General features: G+C 44.8%; 1 protein-coding gene across 3 annotated transcripts in view; it reads left to right on the forward strand.

Annotated features, from left to right (window-relative positions):
• ATP6V1A (ATPase H+ transporting V1 subunit A) overlaps positions 1 to 23,659 on the forward strand; it is a 328,148-nt gene that overhangs the window by 196,018 nt on the left and 108,471 nt on the right. For all 3 annotated transcript variants that reach the window (XM_086935581.1, XM_086935582.1, XM_086935583.1), the window contains exons 5-6: positions 11,480 to 11,694; positions 12,886 to 13,023. In XM_086935581.1, the coding sequence (XP_086791707.1) occupies positions 11,480 to 11,694; positions 12,886 to 13,023 (353 nt within the window). The remainder of the gene's footprint in view (positions 1 to 11,479; positions 11,695 to 12,885; positions 13,024 to 23,659) is intronic.

A 23,659-nucleotide genomic window follows, 5' to 3' on the forward strand; every position in this document is an offset into this window, starting at 1 on the left:
TCGGGGCCCACTTTTAGAAGACTCAGTTAAAAAAAAATTGGAAGAAGAAATTTCATTACTAGAAGTAACAGTTGCATTGCGGGAATTGGCCTCAGGTAAAGCTTCAGGCCCCGATGGGATACCTTTAGAAGTCTATAAAACAATAGAAACCGAAATCACTCCGCTTCTGGTAGATTTGTTTAATGGGGTTATGTGTACAGGATTAACACCCTCCTCTTGGAAAGAAACAAATATAGCAATCTTCCATAAAAAGGGGAAACCAGCGGAAAAGGCGGGGTCCTACCGACCCATTTCACTAATAAATTCCGATAATAAGCTTTATTCTAAAATTTTGGCAAAGAGGTTGGGCAGGGTCATTGGCGGTCTAGTATCCCCATGGCAGCATGGGTTTGTCCCCGGTCGGGGTACAACGGATCATACATGTAGGGCAATATCTTTGTTTGATGCCCAGGCTGCCGTGGGGGGGGATGCCGCTATGATCCTGCTCGACGCAGAGAAGGCGTTTGATCGTGTGGACTGGAGCTTTCTCTGGGCAATTTTAGAGGCGAGGGGATTTGGTCCCAATATTATAGGGGCCCTTAAAGCCATGTATGTAGAACCAACAGCTAAGGTAACAGCAATGGGCGAGAAATCAGGGGTTATACATATAAAAAGAGGGACTCGGCAAGGCTGTCCCTGTTCCCCTATCCTATTCGCGCTGTATATTGACCCCCTTATACAGTGTATTCTTGACTGCCCAGAGATAGCTCCAGTGATATGCAATGGCTATTCAAGTAAAATACTGGCCTACGCTGACGATCTTGCAGTGCTAACAAATAATCCACAACAAACTCTTCCTATTCTAATTCAGATGGCTAAATTGTTTGGGGAAGAGTCAGGCTATCTTCTAAATGAAACAAAAACGCAGGTTATTTGTTCTAAAAATATAGCCAAAACTGACTATAGATTCGTCGACTCTGCCATATATTTAGGGGTAAAAATCAATGCCAATGTTGAGAAAATTGTAAGTGAGAATTATCTGCCACTTATTAAGGATATTGAGAAGGAATTAAAAAGAATAGATGTGCTACACCTCTCATTAATAGGAAGGGTAAATGCAGTTAAAATGTCTATGTTCCCTAGAGTTCTCTACTTATTTCGGGCCATCCCTTTAGCAATAGAGGACAGGATCATGAAACAACTTGAATCTATGTTTATCAGATTCGTATGGCAATATGGCAGGGTAAGGCGATCTACAAACTTAATGGCACTGCCTAGAGAAAGGGGTGGGATGGGATTGCCGAATTTAAAGTTATATCATTGGGCCTGCTTGCTAACCCATATGACCACTCTATTTCAATCTACATCTGTACCTGATATAACACCTGGGTTTGTAGATCAACAATGTCCGCCCCAGATATTTAGGATGCTATTGGGTGAAAAGACTATAAATGTATTTCAGTGTGAATTGGAACGAAGCTTTTATAAAAAAACAAGATTGAAGACACTGATTGGCGCATGGAAAGTTTGGAAAGCAATTATGAAAATGTTTAATATCCCGAAAATCTATTCCTATCTGCAACTGTATAACTCATCTCTCTTTCCTCAACTAAAAAATGATAATAATTTGCTGATGTGGAAAATGCTGGGGCTTAGAACCTTGGGAGATTTATTGGAAGAAGGTGAAATTCTGGGGTTCGAAATGCTGCAGGAAAGATTTGGTATTCCAGACAGTCAATGGCTGGTGTATGGTCAAGTTACCAGGGCAATTAAGGCAGTCAAGCCACAGATTTCACACACAGCAGATTTCCCACTGATTGAGTTACTAAATAGAGGTTGTAGGAAGATTAAGATTTTATATAATTGCTTATTGGACCAAATCCCGGATGATATTGAGAAGGTTGAGTCTAACTGGGCGACAAAATTAGGAGATTCTGATGTTCATCTGGATCTTGCTCTCGTATTGAATAAAAAAAATTTCCGGGCATCAAATCTTCGCGCACAACACTACAAGACTATTTTTAATCTTTACCATACACCCGTGAAAATATTTGCCTGGGGTCTAAGCGAAAATGATAATTGTCCCAGATGTAATGAAAGCCAGGCCGACATTGTACATATGTTTTCTTCATGTAAACAGTTGGAAAATGTTAAAAAAGAAATAATGAAATTTATGGAGGGGCTGCTAGGTCAGTCCATCGACCTATCCCCTACCTTAATTTTACTGGGTACAGACTCTAAGTTGGGTTTAGGCGAGGCTGAAAGAGATCTAATATTTTTATCTGTTGCTGTACTTAGAATCTTAATTTCTGCGGCGTGGAAAGATACGAACCCCCCATCCTTTCAGATGTGGCTCTCGAGATTTCTAGGAATTCATAACATAGAATCCTGCCTCTATGAATATAAAGGCATGAGGCAACGTAAGGAGGGTATACGCTTATGGGCTCCTGTAACTAATTGGAGAACAGATAGAAATGGACAAAATTTTTGTTCGTCTCCAATTAATTGAAACTGATTTCTAACCCTATTTATCTATCTATTTTTCTCGTTCCCGCTAATAAGATGTAATTAAAAATGTATGTAAATATATCAAATATTTATCAAATTCTTATCATGTATGTAATAATTGTTGAAATTTGTCCATTTATGTACCATTTTTATCAATAAAAAAATTTAAAAAAAAAAAAGACTCCATGTTTGTGATGGAGAGAAGACCTGCTTCTTCATTAATCCCAAGGCTGCTGGGTGACATCTTATGACAAAGAGGAAAGATTCATCTCCAACAAAGTAAAATAGTGGTGTTGGTCCCAGCGAATCTTGTACTTGACAAGGATATTTTTTCCCCTTGAGATCGTGTCAGAAATGCTCATGTTATTGCGCTAAGAGAACTTTAGTTGTGTTATTCACTGTAACACGGTGAAGGAGTCACATTTACTTCCCCTGTTCTTAGGCTAATTCCTGGGATGTTTTGCCGCTTTCTAGTCCCACAACAAACGACCCAAACCCTCCCATTGTTGTCCTTGGTCAACACCTGACATGAAAGTGTTATGCTTGGAGTTTCCATGTTTGGTTGACTAAAGTTAGAAACGTTTTTTTTTTAATTTGTTTAATCGACATTTCAACAATTTGCATTCCATTATCTCATATGCATCACAATATAATGAAGAACATGACCGAGATTGCACAATAAGAGCTCATTGTTCAAAGGCAATATTGCCACCACCTTTCCTCTACATGTTGTCCTCACATATACAGTACATCACCACTTTCCCAATTACATTGGTGTCTTCAATATACACTCCTCCTATTATATAGCTTTTATCAAGAGTAAGAACACAATGATCTAGTGTGGGGCTACTGTGTTCTAGTCCTGCAACGCTTCCCCTCGTGTGCCTTCAGTGTCTACAACTGAATGTGTGTCCCTCAGATCCCCATCCCGACGTGTTTGCTTATACTCCAGGTACAGTACCCAATAATTCTTAGGGCGGTTGCAGGGAGGAAGAAGTTCGCTGTATAGTCCCGTTTGCGTGCAGCAATAGATCATATCGTTTGTTCATCTAGCTTATGTCGGAGTAGGGCCACGCGTCCATGTGAGCGCAACGCAGCGCTTGGCGATTACGAAAGACATATCTACCAATCTCCGCAAAGCTGGGGCAATGTCCTTAGAGTATCCCAAAATGGCCAGCAGTGCCGATGGATGTTAGCGACAGGCCAGTGATGCCATTTATTTCGCTGTGTACCGCAAGTCAGAAATCCGCAACTCTCGGGCAGAGCCAGGCCAAATGCAGAAAATCCGCTGATTGAGATTTGCTTCTCTCACAACTGGACTGTCCCTCAAAGTGCAATAGACGATGGCATCCATTAAGCGATACACTTTTTACGCTAGCGCAACAGAACCTCCATTTGTCCTCTGTAAGGTCTGTGTTCAGATCCACCTGCCACGCCAAACGAGGTTTTGCATAGTGCGCCGTCTGTTCCGCTAACGAGATACGATAAAGTCGCGAGATTAAATGAGTTGACGTTTGAGCCGTAACCATACGGTAATACCATTTACGGTTCCGTCATTTCCTCGCCTATCAAGTCCCGTAAAGCATGCCTCACCCTGTGGAACTGGAATCGAGGTAGGGTTAGGGCGCCCACATCAGCACCATCTGCAACATCTTTCCAGGTGCCTAAAGTTAGAAAAGTTACAGTTCTATTTAAAGACTACCTTTTTTGTGAGTCTGTATAATTAGCGATGTTCTGATAACCTTGACTTTTTCTTAAGCTGGTCTATTCCCAACTGATATGCTGAATAAAGATGTAAAGCATAAACGTGCGATTTTCTCTTCACTAGTTCAGAATACATGTCTTGTACACTGTGCTTCAGTCTCTGCACCCTCGAGTAGCTTTAAACGTGTTTTCCTTTCCTCGCCTCAGATAGGTCCTTGAGGCGTGTGCTGGTTTTTAGGTCTCGCCCTGCGAATCGCAGGCCAAAGGCCTGCTGTCGCAGAGCGAGACTATTGTTATCATTCCGGCTTTCAAGGACTGAAAGGGAGAGGACAACAGACTGTCACGCGCACGCAGCAGCAGCCTGCCGGGATCAGGTCACGCGCGTCAACACGCGCTCCGATTCCGGCAGGCTTTTCACAACACATGCACAACACACATACAACACCCATACAGACCCCCACGCACGCACACACATACACATACATACACACATACACAGAGAACCCCCCCGGCGCTTACACACACATCCCCTACCTCGTCTCGGTGTCTTCGTGCTCCCTTACCCCCGCTCCTCTGGTGCGTGCGCACCACTGGTCCTTCTTCTGTGTCGATGATTAATGCTGGAGTACGCAGGAAGAAATCAGACAACGACTAGTTTTCTGCTTGGGCCAGCAAGAGTGAACTACAAGTTTTTTTACCAAGGAATAACTCACGGCCTGACAATTGCAGAGCTTTGAGTAAAGAATAGTTCATTAAATCGGAGTCCCGCGCCAGGGCTGGGAGAAAAGCAGAAGAGAAGACACCTGATCATTGTTTAGTCATTTTTGCGGACTCTGTTTTTGTTTTAACTGCACTAGCTGCACTTTGAATGTGGCGGGAGGTGTGCTGCTTGCTATTAGCCTACCACCGTAGGACCGGGCTCTAATCCTGGCTCCGCAATTGGACAGCACTGTGTGATCCTGGGCGTATCGATTTACGTTTATAAGCGCCGCATCCTCTGCCAGTGCTTGACATGTTGCGCTATACAACCATCCCAAACTACTATACCAGCATCGATGGGAAGTGAGATTTTGATGCAGCTTCACTCTGTGCACCCCTGCAGAGTAATTAATTTGAAACATGGGATTGATAGAACGCGTGAGGATCCGCTCGATGGGTCTGTGCCTGCAGGGGGAGGTCAGAAAGAGGCTGAGGTCGTGTCTTGGGAGTGGGCAGGAGAGGGATCCCGGTAAATGTTACCTTTTGCCCTAGTGTGTCTGGTGGTTTTGTGGGCGAGGGCACGGTTGTAGCATGGAGTACGCAAGGGTTTGAAGAGGGGATACTTTATGGGCTCTGTCGTGCCAGACTAGTCTGCCACCAACCAGCTCTCTGCCCTGGCAGTCCCTCCAGGTGCCACGCGCTGACTTCCAGTGGGCACTCTACTCTTGTGCCACCTAGGGACTCACCCTCGCCCATTCGGACGCCAAACCTCCAGAGCCCACACCGTGCAACAAGGGTCCCGGCTCTTTACAGCGCTGTGAAGTTCGCATTCTGAGGAAACAAGCATTATGGAATACTCATTGCTAACATTATCACATGCACCCTCCCGCACTTATAGTAAAGCCCAGTGGTCCGAAAGAGCATGATTGCTCCCGACAGCCCCTTTCAAAATGAACATAACAGTCCTCCTATAGCAGACAGACTTCTCCCCTAAACATCCAATGTCCACTTTGTAAAGCACAACCTCCTGCCTCTGATATTCACAATGAAACACCCAGGCACATTGGAAACCTTGGTAAGTGAATATGGCACTGAACAGTTATATCGTCGTTGTGTTTGTGGGGCTGCTAGCGGAGATTCATGACTCCAGGCAGGCAGCGCTGCGGGAGGAGACTGGTCTTGACACCAAGCTCGTGTAGTGAATGCAAATTGGCTGCACAGCGGAAGTGCCCCAGACCACTGCATGGCAACACAACGGTCAGTCACTTGCGCTGCTGTTGTGGTGTTCCGGGCTTGTTTTCACTTCTGAACTGACAATACTGACCTCCACTGGAATACTAGAGGTAAGTGCCACGTTCAGAAGTTGATCTGAGGCGGGACGGTTGGCATCTGATGCCAGCCTAACTGCTGTTAAACTGGCATCGGACCCGCTAAGATCAGTGTGTGTCTCCCGGTTTCTCGCTCGCCCGGCTCCCTGTGGACAGTGGCGCGTCTGTCACGGACATAGGGTCTGCGGTACAGATGGAGGCTGGCACAGCCGCCCTGTCTCTAGCCTGGGACATGGTCGGGTCGGTCAGGGTTCTTTAATCCCTTGAGTCTGTCCTTCTAGGCGCTGCCGCCATGGCGTGTATGGGTAGTGAGTGGGTGGGTAGGCGCTGCGGGTGGAATGCCGCTCGCCCGCATTCCTCCCTGCGCAGCCCTGAGACAGAACTGACAGTCAGGCTGGTTTATACCATTGTACAAATAACACAAGCAGAGCACGTGTCATTGGTGCGCAGCCAAAGGCTTGTTACACAGGGCCGTAGATGTCCCTCTGCAGTACCCCGTGAGGGCCAGCGGGCATCGGTCTGGGATTTCAGATGCCTGCCGGATGTGTTGATCAGACAGTAGGGCGGACTTCGGGTGTCGAGCAGCAGTGCGCATCAGTTTTTACATAGAAACAGCAAACTGTGAGTCTTAAAAATCCAGCGGTGACCTTTTTTCACACGGAAACAGGATCAGGTATTCACAAGGGCGGTGGTGGTGTCCGAGATCCATGTGGGTGACTTTTGCTGGGGTATTTGTTTAAAAAAAGAACCGTAAACCAGTGGAGTCTGGAGCATGCTCGCTATGTCTTCGACGTTGTTAAATAATCTCTTCTTGCCACTGACGTAGTGTCAGAGGCAACAAAAGATTATTTAAATTAACACTTTGTTTTTAATTAGCGTTTCATAGTGCACTTGTGCTCTAAAGCTGTGTGAACAATCAGAATTACTATTATCCACTTTAATAGTGCTGAAATTAAATATCTCAGAAAGATGGAATTCCGAGCCGGACTTTCTGGGATTCGAAATTGCGAACTGCAGATAACTTCATGTTTAAGCGGGAAATATTGAAACTGTGATCCATCCTTCGAATTAAGTTACTTTTTTTGGCGAGAATCCTTTCACAAAACATTCTCTTTAAACTTGTCGGACGGGAGGCATTCTATAAACTCCATACCGCAGCCATTATCATTTTTTTTGAAAAAATTGTAGGAATGGGGGGTACTTGCATCGGTTTTCAGGGGTTCTTTCTGTGCCTCCCTGTGAACTCATGTGATGTATTTTTGTGGAAGTGGATGCAGAGCTCAGCATCAATTGCAGCTTGAGAAAATAGTTGATGACCAGGCACATATGTGTTAATGTGGGGCATCTTGATATCATTACCTTGATGTTGGGAGCTCCTGGAAAATTCTTCTTTAATAACCGGTTGTGACAGGAACACCTAGTTCTGCAGCTTGACCCACAGGCTACACGGACAGTATATGCCTCAGCACCATTTCGTGTAGGTGGTGGCATTAGGTAACCCCTCCCCCCCTCCCATCCCCCTCCCACCCATGATCTGTTAAATCCATTTGTGAGGTTGTCCATGCATAGTGCCAGTATTCTCAACACGCAGAAATCTCCTCACTGATTTGATCACAGAGTCCATTTTAGTGATTGAGGCCTCTTATGATGAAGGAGATGGCACATAGACCCTGTCGTATGGGTCTCAATGAGCAAAGACACTCCGTGATTATGGTTTTTGTTGTGGTGTAGCTGGGGTATCGGAGCTCTTAACCCTGAGTGGCAGGGCTCTCCACCATCCTTGGGGTTCTTTCTCTTTGTTGGGATGCTGCAGTGAGAATAGTTGGCCGAGGGTATAAAGTAGATTCACTTTGAAGGGTCCAAAATAGTTCAAAGACAAGAGACACTATGCTAAGCACAGCTATGCCCCCTTTGCCTGAACCAAACTCATAGTATAGCCAGTGTTTTAGTCCTAAAACCAAGCTTAGTACAGAGGCAAATCAAGTCCCCTAAGGCAAACTTAAAAGTAGTCATCTTGTGTGTTCTGCATCCTACAATTAGAGTGTGTATGCGCACGCACCTTGATTTATAGTTCACCAAACTGCTTGTTTCTGGATATTCTTGAGTAGCCTTTTTTAATACAAGCAACCCTTTTGTTTGCCAATGCCCTGTGAGTCAAGCCACTCAGGTTTTGTATCTTTTATCAAGTGTAACCCGCATTTGGAAAAGGTGATGCTACGTGCACATATTTTTGGAGATTTTTATATCCCGATTCCCATTTCTCAGTACTAAGATATAGTGGAAAACTGAAGGGAAGAGGTGCCTGGCTGCCTTTTTAGTACATGAAGAATATTGTGGCTTCAAATAACAACAACTAAGGACAACCCGTGGTGGTGTCTTTTACCCACTTTACATATTAAAATTGAACATTCCCCCTGGAAGGATACTTGAGTAGGATTATTTTTGTGACCACCAAGTGTTCAAACTGTTCAGTATTAACATGTGAGATTCCCGTATTGGTAACAAATCTACTACCAAAAGGTCTGGTTGGTACTAGCAGGAGGAGATAAAGAGTGAAGTCTCCTGTCATTGAATCCACATTCTTACATAACGATGTTAGGATCCTTGGACACATTTTTATAAGACAGCCTGAAGAAGGTGGTTTGGACCAGTTACTTCCACCGAAACGTGTTGCCTTTGGTCATTTTGTATTCATTTGTCATGTTTTTCTTGTGATGCTTTTATATGAAATGTTCACATATATATGATATGTTTTTAATTGTGAATTTAATGTTGATTGTTTTTAATGTTGAACTGTGAAACAGTCATCCTCTTGATGCGTTTAACAAGTAATTCTTAATATTTTGTGCCATTTTTTTTGTTGTTTATATGTTAGTTTAATATATCTTGCTAGATATAAAATAGAGCTTTTTTATGCATTCACTTGGTGAATAAAACATTTATATGCTACTCTTTGGCATTTTCAACAGTTCATATATGAGTGAGGTGTGATTGAGGTTTGAGTACCGTTGTATGCTATTGAGGTGTACCAAAGGGAATTTTCTTTGACTTGGTATCAGTATTGTGTCCTGTCCCTTTGGTGTGGATGACCACTCTCCCACTTTTTGGTATATACAAGCCTAATACTGCAAGCCGGGGAGCTAATGGAGGAAACAGGTTCATAGAAGGGAATAACTCTGATGAAAGGTTGACAATAAAACCTCCCTCCTGAGCTCCCTCTGGGAAGCCGTTGCCCTGAGTTATAGGGATAATTCCTCACCGAAACCAGTGGCAAGTATTAGGTTTGTTCCAGCAGAGCCGCTCTAGAGCCAAAGAACCAGGTCAGCAGAGCTGCTGTAGAGCCAGAAAACCACATCAAGAGAGGTGCTCTAGAGCCTGAGAACTAGGTCAGCAGAGCTGCTGTAGAGTCAGAGAACCAGGTCAGCAGAGCTGCTCTAGAGCCTGAGAACCAGTCCAGCAGAGCTGCTGTAGAGCCAGAGAACCAGGTCAGCTGAGCCGTTGTAGATCCTGAGACCCAGGTCAGCAGCACTCTAAAACCTGAATACAGCCGTCATGAACTGGTGACAGTTCATCTTTGAAAAGTGTCTGCCCTCCGGGGGACCACGGCTGATGCTTTTGAAAGCCTCATTTGATCCATCTGAGCTAGAATCAATGTTTGCAACTGATACAGAAGATCTGAATCATGCGGCAAGTGTGGAAAATATGTAAATACTCAGAAAACGCAAAAGCCACAAAATTGCGTTATTCCAGTGGTCCTGCCTATGAGCAAGGACTTGTAGTATAATGGCCTTGATTTACTGACTGTGTTGTAAATCCATGGAACTGTCCCCCAGAAGAATATTTGGGCAAAAAATAACCTCAAAGTACTGATTCTGTGGTACTGATAAAGTAAGGGTAAAAGTGGAGACCATGAAAGGTCACTGAAGTCAGGAAGGAATGGGCAGTTCAGGACAGCATTGTCATTCTCCAGGTAGGAATTCCCATGCAGGGCATCGCCAAGTAGCTGGGATGAAACAAGCATTTGCAATGCAATAGGTCTCTCATTTATGCGAGTTGAAGCTATTGGCATTGTAAATGACAATGTCTTTTATTTAGGTGTTAAAACCCAAAACCTAAATAAAAGGCATTGTCATTTACAATGCCAATAGCTCAAACTTGCGTAAATGCGAGACCTAGTGCATTGCAAATGCTTGTTCAGTAAGACATTAAAGTAGATGCTCTTTTAGGCCTTTCTAAACCAGCCCGACCTACAGCTATTTAGCTTTCCAAAGGCCTTACATATGCCCAGCTCTCTTTATTGTGCCCCGTTCTCATTGTCTTTAGAATAACAAACCTAGTCTCATTTTCAAACGTAGAAGCTTTTTGTTGTATAGTGTTCAGGGATTCAAGAACCACCAGAGAGAGTACTAAACAAATACTTAAGCTTTCTTCGGAGATGTTGTATTTCATACCTTCACCTTTTCTACCATAAATACACATCCCATTAAGCAACGGGTTGAACCTACCAAAACATAACATAAGCAGGTGTCCTAAAGCTGTCTCTAGCTAAGGAATATTTAAAAGGATGTGTATTTCACTTGCCACTGCTCTCCCAAGCCCCTAAACCATCTATTTCTTAACAGTATGGGCCAATCTGGTTTCAAATAAAAGCCTCTCCGAAATTTCTGCCCAGTACATATCATACTTCACAACCAGCTAGCCCTGGCTTCTGTTAAAAGAAGTAAGGGTGTAGAAGGGTGTTGTGAAAATCGTTATTGGCAACTTGAGTGCTTGTTTAGGATTTTGATTCAACTCTTTTGGGTGCTTTTGTAACTCTTACCTGAAACTTTGGTTTATTCTCCATTGCTTGCTTTGAATTTTCCCATGATTATCTGTATTCTGGTGCATACTGATAGGTTTGAGGCTGCCATCGCTGTCAAAAAACATCTTTTAGCAGCCGCATCTTCCAAAAACCACTGGTTTCAACACCCTCAATTTGCTTAACGCCAACCAGTAGGCTTTCTACTGACAGTACACACCCAGGGTCCTGCTACCTCATGTTCTTTATATTTAGAAAATTCCCAGTTACTGTATGTTAAGTAATGGTTTTCTCACTGCCTGTCATCTTTCCTTGTGACAAACCAATGTCTAGGTCACTGTACTTGAAGTTGTGCATCGCTCTGCATTACCTCTTCAAGTCCAAGGTATGCTCCGTCCTCTTTTTGAAATGGTGTATCTGTTGTTGCTCCCACAAAGAACTTTTCCTTAGCTTCCATCTCAAGCTGGTGTGTCCGTCGGTGATCCTGTGCTGCGCACAGGGAAGCCGCTCTCTGTGGAACTTGGCCCAGGCATAATGGGGTCCATTTTTGATGGTATCCAGAGACCCTTGAAGGACATCAGCGACTCAACCCAAAGTATTTACATTCCAAGAGGAGTCAACGTGTCTGCTTTGAGTAAAGACATTAAATGGGAGTTTAATCCTTCCAGAAATCTGAGGGTAAGTTATTGAGGCTAACGCTGTGGTGGTCGTTTTGTTTATTCAGATAACATCTCAATATATAAAATATAAACACACACACACAGACATCTCACACACACTCACACACACTCTCACACGTTCCCACTTGTTCCCACTCGCTCACACACACTCTCACACTTTCCCACTCATTCACACACACTCTCACGCACACTCTCTCACGCACACTCTCTCACGCGCACTCTCTCACGCGCACTCTCTCACGCGCACTCTCTCACGCGCACTCTCACGCGCACTCTCTCACGCGCACTCTCTCACGCGCACTCTCTCACGTGCACTCTCTCACGCGCACTCTCTCACGCGCACTCTCTCACGCGCACTCTCACGCGCACTCTCTCACGCACACTCTCTCACGCACACTCTCTCACGCACACTCTCTCACGCACACTCTCTCACGCACACTCTCTCACGCACACTCTCTCACGCACACTCTCTCACGCACACTCTCTCACGCACACTCTCTCACGCACACTCTCTCGCACACTCTCTCACGCACACTCTCTCGCACACTCACATACTCACTCGCACACACACTCACTCACTCTCTACATACAGGAGTTTGTTGTGAAGCAACATACCTTGTTTCTCTCCATGGGTGTTCTAGAGTTTATCCTCCTTTTGTTTTGCTCTGTCCCTCATATTCTCTGTGTTATGGGTATAGAAAATTGAATATAAGTTAGAATGATGGTACGGTTGCTTATTTACTTTTGAGGCACATGTTCAGATTGGATATTGAGCTGTTCTCTGGTTTGCATGCCATGCAGCAGTGCCACTATTTCAATACTGCGGTAATGCAGGGTATGACTGACAAATACAGTCTTTGTTGTTTGTCCTCTGTCCACCCATCTCTCCTTAGTTATGTATTATCATAATTGGTACTTCTGTTATTTCACGTGTCTACAAGTCGACTGTTACATCTCTGGGTAGTTGTCTTAAATTACTGAAGTCCTACAATTACCCACCATACTTTAGTACTTCACTGCCAGCCTTATGATCGCTCTTTAATTATATAGAAGTTCTTGTGTAATATCTCGCAGTGTTTGTCTGTGTCAAGGAATGTGTGTTGTGGTATTTCAAAGTTCCCCAATCCGTGTCCGGAAGCTATAATGGCATGTCAAGGAATGTTACCGACTTACTCTCTCTATTTTGCAGGTTGGAAGCCACATCACTGGTGGGGATATCTACGGCATGGTGCACGAGAACTCCCTCATCAAACACCACCTTATGCTACCGCCACGCAACAGGGGTACAGTGACGTATGTCGCCCCACCCGGTAACTACGATACCTCTGTAAGTAGAACATTGAACATACTGTTTTATTAAAATCTTATCTGGACAAAAAAGAATGTGTGGGTACTTATATATTCCACTCGAAGATCCATTGCTTTCAAGGCTTTTCATGTTAAAATTACACAGATAACATGTTTAATAAACACAAGAAATAAATGAAATTAAGTGACTATATCTTTTTTTTTCTCCAAAAAATGTTTTATTTGAAAAAAATACAGACAAATTCACTGCTACTTATATAATTCACAATGCAAGTCACATTTAGTGCCACATTAGGAATCAAGTTCAGTTAGACTCACATACTACACATTTCGCACCCTATCCCTATTCCTACGCACCTCCAATTCCACCACGGGCGATACACAGATGTCCCCCCTATACATTTTCTATTTGAACCATTTCCTGTCCCACTTCTTCGGGCACCCCCTTGCAATAAACACTTCTTTCTCAGCAATCATGCATCTATCTAGCTCCCTCTGCCAAACCGCCACTGCAGGTGGTCGTATTCCACCCCATCCCCTGGCAATTTCCCTCTCAAATAGTGTGAAACCTAGCTTTACAAACTGCTGTTCTATCTCTGTATGATCGGTCGTCTCCCATATGTTGAGCAGGCCCAGAAGTGGCGTCAAAGTGAGCGGCTTCCCCAGCGCAGAATTCATGTGCGTCGTAATTCTATCCCAACGGTTCTGTACCATCGGGCATTCCCATATCATGTGGTAAAATGTGGCCGACTGCCGGTATCCCCTTAGACAAAGATTGTCTGGCCTAGACCCAATCCTCGCAAGAGTGACCCCAGTCAGATATGAACGGTGGAAAATACTGAGTTGAATAAGGCAGACTCTAAGCGTGATGGCAGCCTCTCTGGAAGACATTAACGCCTGCCTCCAATCCTCTTCCTCAATTGTCCCTACGTCCTCTTCCCACTTCTTTTTAAGCTTCTCGAAGGAGTCAGGCATATTATTACGAAGTTTCCTGTAAGTGAGGGAGGTTGCCTTAGTGTGCAGCTGCCCATCCAACAGACGGTCCTCCAGAGGGGACGACTCCTGTATATCTACACAACTCGGGAACGCCATCATCAAAGCATGCCTTATTTGTAAATAGCGATAAACCTCACTGGGTGCCAACCGGTATGCTTTCCGGAGCTCCTTAAACCGAAGGATTTTACCTTTTTTAATGAAGCCACCAATCTTCGAGATACCAATCATATCCCATTTATCGAATCCCGAGTATTGGCAAAGCATACCTAGCTTCTGGGAATACCACAGCGGCGTCATTTTGATAAGCCTGCCCGTCCACCCCAAACAAGAATTAGCTAATTTCCATACCTGCAGTGTATGTTGGGTGGGACCTACGAAATGCGTCTTCCTAGTACTAGAATAAAGTGCCCCAAAGTATCCAAATCTGTCCATCTGATATCTATCCAAAGCACATGCTGGATCATCCGGCTGGGCGTACACCCACCTGTTCACAGTCACCAGTTGCGAGGCCCAATAGTACAGCCGTATGTCGGGTAACGCAATGCCCCCATCATACCATCCCTTCATCAATTTCTGAAGTGCAATCCTTGGAGCTTTCCCATCCCATAGTAACGTACGCACTTCACCCTCCACTGCCGTAAAATAGGCATCTGGAACTTTATATGGACAATTCTGTAGAATATAGAGAAACCGCGGAAGGGCAAGCATCTTAAAAAGAGCAGCACGGCCATCCAGTGACAGTGGCAAGGATCTCCAATGTTAGACGTCAGCCAGCAACCGTGCCAACAAAGGAGCTAAATTGCGACTGTGAAAGAGGTCCGGATCTGGCGTGGCAAAAATTCCCAGGTATCTAAAACCTTCATCCGAGACCATTAAAGCGCAGTCTTTTGGAAGACGTGGGGTCTGTCCTTGTAGCATATACAAACCCGACTTTCCCCAATTAATAGCGTACCCTGAATATTTCCCAAAGTTTGTGAATATATTGAGGACCATATGGATGGACCTGTATGAGTTTGTAAGATACAACAATATATCATCTGCATAGAGTGATATTCTATCTTCGCAGTCTTGGGACCACCGCAGACCCTTTATCATCACATGACTGCGTATCGAGGCCGCCAAGTGCTCTTGCATAAGCGAGAACAGCAGTGGCGACTAAGGGCAACCCTGCCTGGTGTCTCTGCGGAGGGAGAACTGCCTGGATGTGTAGTTGTTCACTCTGACCTGCCCAAGAATATCTGTATAAAGTAACCACACCCACCGTATGAATTTAGGGCCTAATCCTGCTCTTTCCAGAACTTCAAACATGTATGGCCATTCGATCGAGTCAAACGCCATGGAGGCATCAAGGGACAGTATTGACTGCATCTTCTTCTTTATATCTCTGACGTGCCAGAACGTTATGAAGCCGATGAATATTCAGTGCCGTATTTCTCCCTGGCATAAATCCAGATTGGTCCGGATGCACAAGGGAGGTTATCACTGTACCCAGCCGCATGGCGAGCACCTTCGCCAAGACCTTCGCCTCTACATTATTCAATTAAATGGGTCTGTAAGACCGACAGTCATCCACTGGTTTACCAGTTTTATGTATCACCACAATGCTTGCCAGTCGCTGATCTGGCAGTAAGGCAACCCTTTCCCAGCTTTCCTGATACATCTCTCTCAAGTGTGGGACCACCTGGGAAGCCACTGCCTTAAGAAATTCTACTGGTGTACCATTGGGCCCCATCGCCTTTCCAGATTTAATTTGGCCAATGGCCTTCCGTATCTCCTCGTCAGAAATGTCTGCCTCCAGTAGCTCCCTATCCATGTCTGAAAGAGTTGGCACGTCACATCCTGCCAGCAGTTGATGTGATACTTCTGCGGTATATATGGCGGAGGGCGAGGATACTGTTTTGAAATAGTTAGCAAATGCCTCTGCTATTTCAACCAGGCAGTGACTATATCTTTGATTGTGCTTCTCTGTTAGTCCTTGTGAGTGAGTCAGAACCATCAATCTAATGCATTCTCAGCTGTTTTGTTTAAAGGGGTTTGTGAAACCAAGATCATATAGGATTACTGGAGATGGAAATCTACTATGTGTATTTCTGATTTGATCTTGAGTGGAGAAAGTAAGACTAGGAGTGACAATTAATTATTTCCCTCTGACAAATTAAGCCGTTTACTTTTGTCCCATATTCTCGCTCATTCCTAACTGGTCTACAGTTGACTGTAGCTCATGCAAGACTGGAAAAAGCTTCTCCAGGTTTAAAATGTTTGGTGCCCAGAAGAGTAGTGTCTACACTATGCCCGATTTTTGTCCAGTTTCTGTACTTCACCAACAACTCTAACCCAGGTCATTACATATTTTTTCCAGCATGCATGTCAGAGATCTGCAGATGCTTAGAGGGAATGTTTGACAAAGTCTTGTGAACGAATGAAGACTAGGAGGACCTAATTCAGTACAGAACTAATTTTTCCTTTCATGCCCGGAACCTGATTTCATACCCCCAAAAATAGGCATCAGTTATGAAGAACAGAGGTGGTTGCACAAGGGCGACACCTGAGGAGACGGATAGGCTTACTTTTATTCTGAAAGCGTCTAAGAAGCTGCATGGTAATGGGAGTGTTAAAAACTAGGCCATAGGGGGTACTACCAGCAGTTGCTTTCTCTGGGTTTTCTTGAAGCAAGTGCATGCCCCAGAAGATGGAAAAGCCATCCAGGAGAGAAACCTTCACAAAAATGATATGCAACAGATTATTTCAGACAAAGGGATCTCCGCTCCCTGAGAGTAGGATTATAGTATTTATGTCCAGTTGAGTACTCGCCCAGGAGTCTGGTAAGCAGAATAAAAGTGTTATTGCTTGAAAAGAACTAGCGAAGGGTGCCAAAGAGTCATACATTATAAAATGATTTACAATACTGAGTTGTAGAGATATTTCTCACATTGGGGTTCTGTGTTAACCACTATTGTCATAATTTTGTAATCCACAACTAATATTACTACAAATAGTTTCAGCAAAAGATAAACCTAGTGAACTAAACGACATTTTAAAAGCGGTGTAGTAGACTCAAAGCAATAATTTATTCCGGAATGTTTTACATTAGGGGATCAGATTGGTTGTCCCTGGTTTTAGAGGATTCCAGAACTGAAGAACTAATCCCACTTCCTGGAGGTGACATGGGAGCCTCTTAAGTCAAGAGTGCCCCCATGTCACCTCCAGTCAGCTTTAAACATGCAGTTATGTTCACTATGTTTGTTCTCTTCGGATGCTAGCACATTTTGATGGCTTAAAACTGACAGGGGTTCCCACCATCTTTCGTATCACAATTATTTTGTTTTTACCCCCTTTTATTGAATTTTTGCCAAAACAATTTGTGATAATGTGAGTTGTGTACTATAAAATTCTGGAAATAGTGTTTAATAAATACCCTTAACCCCTTGCCTGCGGTCGGAATTCCGCTCCTGTGCTGCACATTCCGATCGCAGGCGTGGTCGTGACGGCTCCCGGCCGTCATGAGCACACGAGCACTGTGTGCCATGACGGACGGGAGCCGTCACCAACATGCAAGGGGTTAATGTGAGAAATATGTCTATATGTCAGCATTGTAAACAATTGTGTAATCTATTGGTGATTTGGGGCACACTCATTTTGTTTTTTAATAAGCTGCCTCAACAGTTCTTAAAATCCCCCCCCAATCTTATGAGTATGTAGAATAATCATTAGGCATACTTTCATGCCTACATTTATTCTTCAGCCTGGACTACAAAAATATTAACTTGCACTCTGTTTTCAGACTTTTACGTAAACCAGAGTAGTACTTCTTCTTAAAACGCATGATACATCCTGCTGACTCAACAGCAATGTGCAAGCCTAATATACATATATTATTCTCCAGTATTAGGGGTGTCTTTCATAGATTCACATGCCTGAATCATTCCCCGTCGTCGGAGTGGGAGTCCCACGGTATATATAAAAGCAATAAAATGCCATAATACATATAGCAAATATCAGAAATACCCAACCAGGAAGTAAAGTAGCACCAGCTACAGTAGAAAAAAACCTTCACAATCGTGACTATCCTAGTCATTATGTATTAGTCCAAACTGCAGCCAATCAGGCGACAGCACCCACCAGAATGTTCTCTCCAGAGGCTCAGGCTCTCAGATTTTCTACCGCACGTCGTGTGAAGGGAGTCTCCCTGAGCTCTGCTCAGTTTTCTTCTAGATTAGTTAGTTTCTTCAAGTTTTTACAGATGTCTACTTCTAAATCCCTGTTCAGGGCCTGTGATTCTTGTGGGAAGCAAAGGCTATTCAAAGAAGATCCCCACAAAAAATGTTTATATTGCCTTTATCCTGACCATAAGGCAAAGGAGTGCAAGATCTGCCGGACCTTCCCCCCTAAGACCATCAGGGACATAGAAGGACGACTGCTGTTGTGGCTTAACAGACTCAAGGACAAGGAGGACCCTTTGTCTGAGGTAGGAAGCATTGCCTCTGGTTCTTCATTAATTTCGAGTAAGAGGAAGGCTGAAACTGAAGTTTCATCTCCAAGGGCTAAGGTGGCGAAGAAGGCCCAATCCTCTCTGGATACTTCTGGGCCTAGTGATTCAAAAAAGACTCTTCCACCTGGTAAGATGGATAGTACGCCCTCTAAGAAGTCTGGGAAATCTGCAGTTCCCAAGAAATCTTCAAAGTCTGTGCCTCCTCAGTTGCCACCTTTGACAATTTCAACGTCAAAAAAGGATTGTGTTTCCTCTCATGTGGCCACGTCTACCACCTGCACTATGACTTTCTCTTCTCCGAAGCCGGCTCTAGTGATGTCTTCGGCCTCATCGCCTACGCTGGTTCATGTGCAGATCAGGCCTATCTCGTCGTCGACGATAGTCCCGTCGACGACGGCTAAGGTACCGTCGACGAGCTCCTCGTCTACGATTATGATGTCGACGGTTGGCTCCCCGTCGATGAAGAAAATTGTGCCGTCGACGAAGCTCTCGCCGACGACGTTACCGTCGACGATGAAATCCACGTCGACGATGAAATCCACGTCGACGAAGCTACCGTCGACTACCTCGATGACGTCCCCGTCGACGATGTTACCGTCGACCTCGTCGACGAAGAAATCCTCGTCGACGATGAAATCCACGTCAACGAAGCTACCGTCGACAACCTCGACGACGGCCCCAACCAATTCAGCAGCAAACCGAGATCCCATCGATTCCACCTGTCGCAAGCTGTACTACCTTACAAGTCTGGTCAGCACAGTCATCGGGGATTCCGTTACCATCACCTGCAACTACAGCTACGCTGTTGAAGAAAAGGGTTACTAATGAGGCGATTCCTTCTACGCTAGTAGTGCCAGAGAAACCTTTGGATTCAGATGAGGAAAGATCCTATGAAGATGAAAACTTTGGAGCAGCCAGAAGCCCATCTGACCTCCAAATTAAGGTTCAAGATGATATGGAGGAAGAAATGCATGAAACAGAGCCTCTGTCACATGAGGACAGGCCTGCTCCCGGCATGCAGATGCCTGAGGAATTGATTCACAATCTACAGTATATGCTCAGTGACTATTATAGGCGTTTCCCACCTTCAGAGTCAGGTGACTCTCAGGTATCTACGCCAAGACCTAAAATAGCGACGCCGCTTTCGAAGCAGACAAAGCCAGTGGTTTCTATGACGTTGGAGGAAGGACGTCCAGCATTGTCTGTGTCACAAGTCACAGCTCCTCAAACAGGAGATGAAGAGTACTCAGATCATGAGGATCAAGAAGAAGGAGAATTAGACAATAGGTCAGAATCGTCGGAGTATGAGGATTATAATGCAAACACGCCCTCTCCGGCAGAACCTACTACATCAGAGTCACCTTCTGTGGACATTGCCTCATTCCACAAGATCATGGATAGAGCAACAAAGAGGTTCATGATAACTATGGAGTCAAAACAAGAAGACTGCTTCTTGTATGACTTCAAGTCGACACCACAAAAACAGAGTTGGACCATACCAATCATAGAATTCATATGGAAGGAAGGACTGAAGATCATGTCCAAGCCAAATTCTTTGCCAGCAGTGCTCCCGAGAGTGGATAAGAAATATAGGGCGCCGAAATCATCTCCAGCGTGCCTCATTGGACAAGCGAAAGCAGACTCTGTGGTAGCGCAGGCAGCGCAAAAGAGGTCTTCTAACCCAACATCTCAGGTCTCTGTTCCGCCAGACAAGGACGGGAGACGTCTAGATTCTATCGGGGAAAAAAGTTTCTACAATTGCAGCTACAACCATTAGAGCCGCAAACTCTCTAGCCATATTAGGAAGATACGATAGGCAGATGTGGTCTGACATCTCGCCGTATGTAGACAAACTCCCCGAGCCAGATCGGGTTGAAGCGAAGAAGATCCTTCAGGAAGGAGAGTGCATCTCGTCTGAGATGATTGATGCTGCAGTGGACGTTGCTGCCACAGGATTTCATCAACTAGCGGGTGCAGCTGTTCTCAGGAGGCAAGGATGGTTGAAGGCAACATCCTTTCGGCAGGAGGTCCAAACAAGGATTATAGATATGGCATTTGATGGAGAATACTTATTTGGAAAGCATGTTGACGATGCTCTAGAAGCCATCAAAAAGGATACTGAGACAGCACGTTCGCTGGGCACTTTACAATACAGGAAGTCTTCCTTTTGTGGAGCAAGAGGAAGAGGGAATTTCTCTAATAGAAGAGGCTATAACCAACAGCGCTCCTATACTTCCGCCCAGGGAAACCAAAGATTCCAGCCATATCGTCAACAGACTTGCGAACAGAGAAAAGGAAATTTCTCTGTCTCGAGGAAAATCTAACTATCGAGGAAGAGACGATAAGAAGTAAGGAACGCATCCTGCCGCCACTTTGTCCCAACCCGAACCAAATTGGAGGAAAAATATCCCAAAATTACTTGAATTGGTCCAAAATTACCACAGACAAATGGGTTCTGGATGTGGTAGCCAGAGGTCACATTTTGGAATTCGTAAAAACTCCTCCAAATTTCCCCCCAAGAGGACCGCCTCCAGCACATCTCAAGGAGCTGTTTGCCCAGATCAACACTATGATTCGGAAGGGAGCAATAGAAAGGGTACCTCATCATCAGAAAGGAAAAGGCTTCTACTCAAGATTTTTCCTTATTCGCAAGAAGTCGGGGGAATGGCGACCCATCATCGACCTGCGTGCCCTAAACAAATTCCTCAAAAAGCTGTCATTCAGGATGCTGACACTTCAAGAAATCCTCCAATTTCTTTCGGCGGGAGAGTATATGGCAACACTCGACCTTCAGGATGCATACTTTCACGTTCCAATTTTTCCCAGGCACCGGAAGTTTCTAAGGTTCAGAGTGTGTGGTAAATATTTGATTTACCGTCTTAATTTCTATGTAGGTAAGTACTTAATCAATAATAACTCAATCGGAAAGAAAGACGCAGAGTCCGTGGTGTTAGAGTTCTTAGGGGTTTTATTCCTTAAAAAGGAATGGTCATGACCGGATATCTGGTTCCTGCCACCACTGAGGGTGCAGGAAGGGATCGAGCAATATTTTATTGACAATACATAGCTTATATACTTGAGTTACATTATAGAAACCAATATAGTAGGCGTAACAGCTGAGAGAAACAAGATAAAATACACACGTGGTAATAATACGTAATTAGAAGGCGTGCACTAGGCGTGAACATAGAGGTGTGTGCTAGAAACGTCATGAGTAGGTGTCATAAGTGGGTGGTAACAAAAAGCAGAATCTTGCAATGTCAGCAGAAATCTGAGGCCTGGATGCGCGCGCAGCTGCATGACGTGTGATTGACGTGAAACTGGAGGGTGCAGGGGACTTGACATTTACAGTGGCGGAAAGAGACAGAAGTCTGGCATGTCAGATCAACTCGTACCTCTATCATATCTGATATCTGATGTTTGGGAACCATACTATCTGGGCGGAAAGGTCTCTGGGGCAGAAGCTATTCTATGCTGACTGTGAGTGCGTGTATAAGCGTCTAAGTGTCTGCATGAGATGCGAGGGGGGCATGGGCCTTCCATGGTAACAGAGGCTATGAATTACTTGTACGGAGACAGTAAGGCCAGGCCCTTCGCTCTGCAGCTGGGGGAATGTTTACTTAAACTAGTAGGCAGGAATGCCTTTTCGGAGAGGGAAACAGATAACTTGAAGGTTGAATTCAGTCTTGGCAGGCAGCAGGCTGAGCTAAACGCGGTGAGCCGCGCAAGGAGTAAGGCAGAGGTCACGGGTACAGAGACAGCCTGGGCTGAGGCTTTCAGAGTCAGAAAGCAGAAAAAAGGCTCGATGGCAGAATTCAGGGCCTGCTTCGCCAGAGCTGAAAAACGTGTAAAGTATACCACAAAAAGACGTTGGCATGGCATACTTAGGAACGGACTATTCAACCCATTTTGGGTGGGTCTGAAAGAGGACATGTTAACGTTGGACGCAAATGTATTTGCGTCTTCATAGCTGGCACAGGAGGGAAGTTACATGCACTTTAAGCTCGTACATGGAGACGGTGGGGTACACGATAGGGAACATAACTTGACCAAAAATTTATATTTCCTCATTCCCTCCTTGTTCCCTACGGACCCTTCATGATATCTCGATCCTCATGAATCGATCAGTCTGTTCTTGTAACATCATTTGCTCGTCTCTCTTCCGTTGTCGGTTTGAGAGAAAACTGGAATGTTCAATGCACGATGTGGCACACAGTCCACAAATCGCTGGCCCACACTGTAGGCACAGGCAACAACTGAATACTATGACAAGGGCAATGCCTAGGAAGGATAGGATCTTCCATCCCCAAGCGGTTAACGTTGTCCAGAACCAACCGGACCAAGTCCAGGTGCCTGGATTCTGATGTATTGAACTTGCAATCTTATGAAGACGTGTAATAGCTTTGTAGACAGTTGGCGCGTTTTCTGGAATGAAAACACAGCAACTTGACCCGATGACCTTACAGGCTCCACCTCTATCTGCCAGGATGACGTCAATAACAAGACGATTCTGAAGAACAACAATCTGCATAGCAGACTGTTCTTCTGTTAAGTTACCTAGAGCGGAGGCAGTTTCATTTACTACTGCTTCGAGTGTTCTGGTTAATCTACGTATTAATTTACTGTTGTGGACGGTGTGAGAAGTTGGCCCGATATGCAACGTTCGCTATTCTAGCGACCGCTATGCATCGTTCCAACGACCCTTATGGTGTCTGGTTGTAAGTCAACCTATAGACCAGCTATCCTAGTAGCGTGGATACGAGCAGTCTAAGGCTAAAGACTCGAGAGGGCGTGTTAAGCCAGCTGTTTACCACACATGTACCCCTTGAACACCCAGTGAAAGGACACCACACAAGTGTTATGAAAATAAACAGGATATTTATTAAGAATCACAACAGCCCTGTACTCTTTATGAGGACAGGGTACTAAGCACAAACCAAATCTCTTTAGCAAATACTTCAAGTGCACAATTAAAACAAGTGTCCGAGGACACGGAAAGGTTAAGGTCTCGGGCGGACCCGATAAGGCAAGTCGGAAGCGAGGGACTCGGGACCCTAGAGTAAGGAGGCTATGCAGGCACCGAAATGCCGAGTTACCTAGCCACGAGGGCTGCGGCTGCACAAGTCTTACAGGCGTCGGGGTCTTCGCTGACGAGCCAGGAGCCGGAAGA

This window comes from Lissotriton vulgaris, chromosome 8, assembly GCF_964263255.1.
Source record: "Lissotriton vulgaris chromosome 8, aLisVul1.2, whole genome shotgun sequence".
NCBI classification, from domain to species: Eukaryota; Metazoa; Chordata; class Amphibia; order Caudata; family Salamandridae; genus Lissotriton; species Lissotriton vulgaris.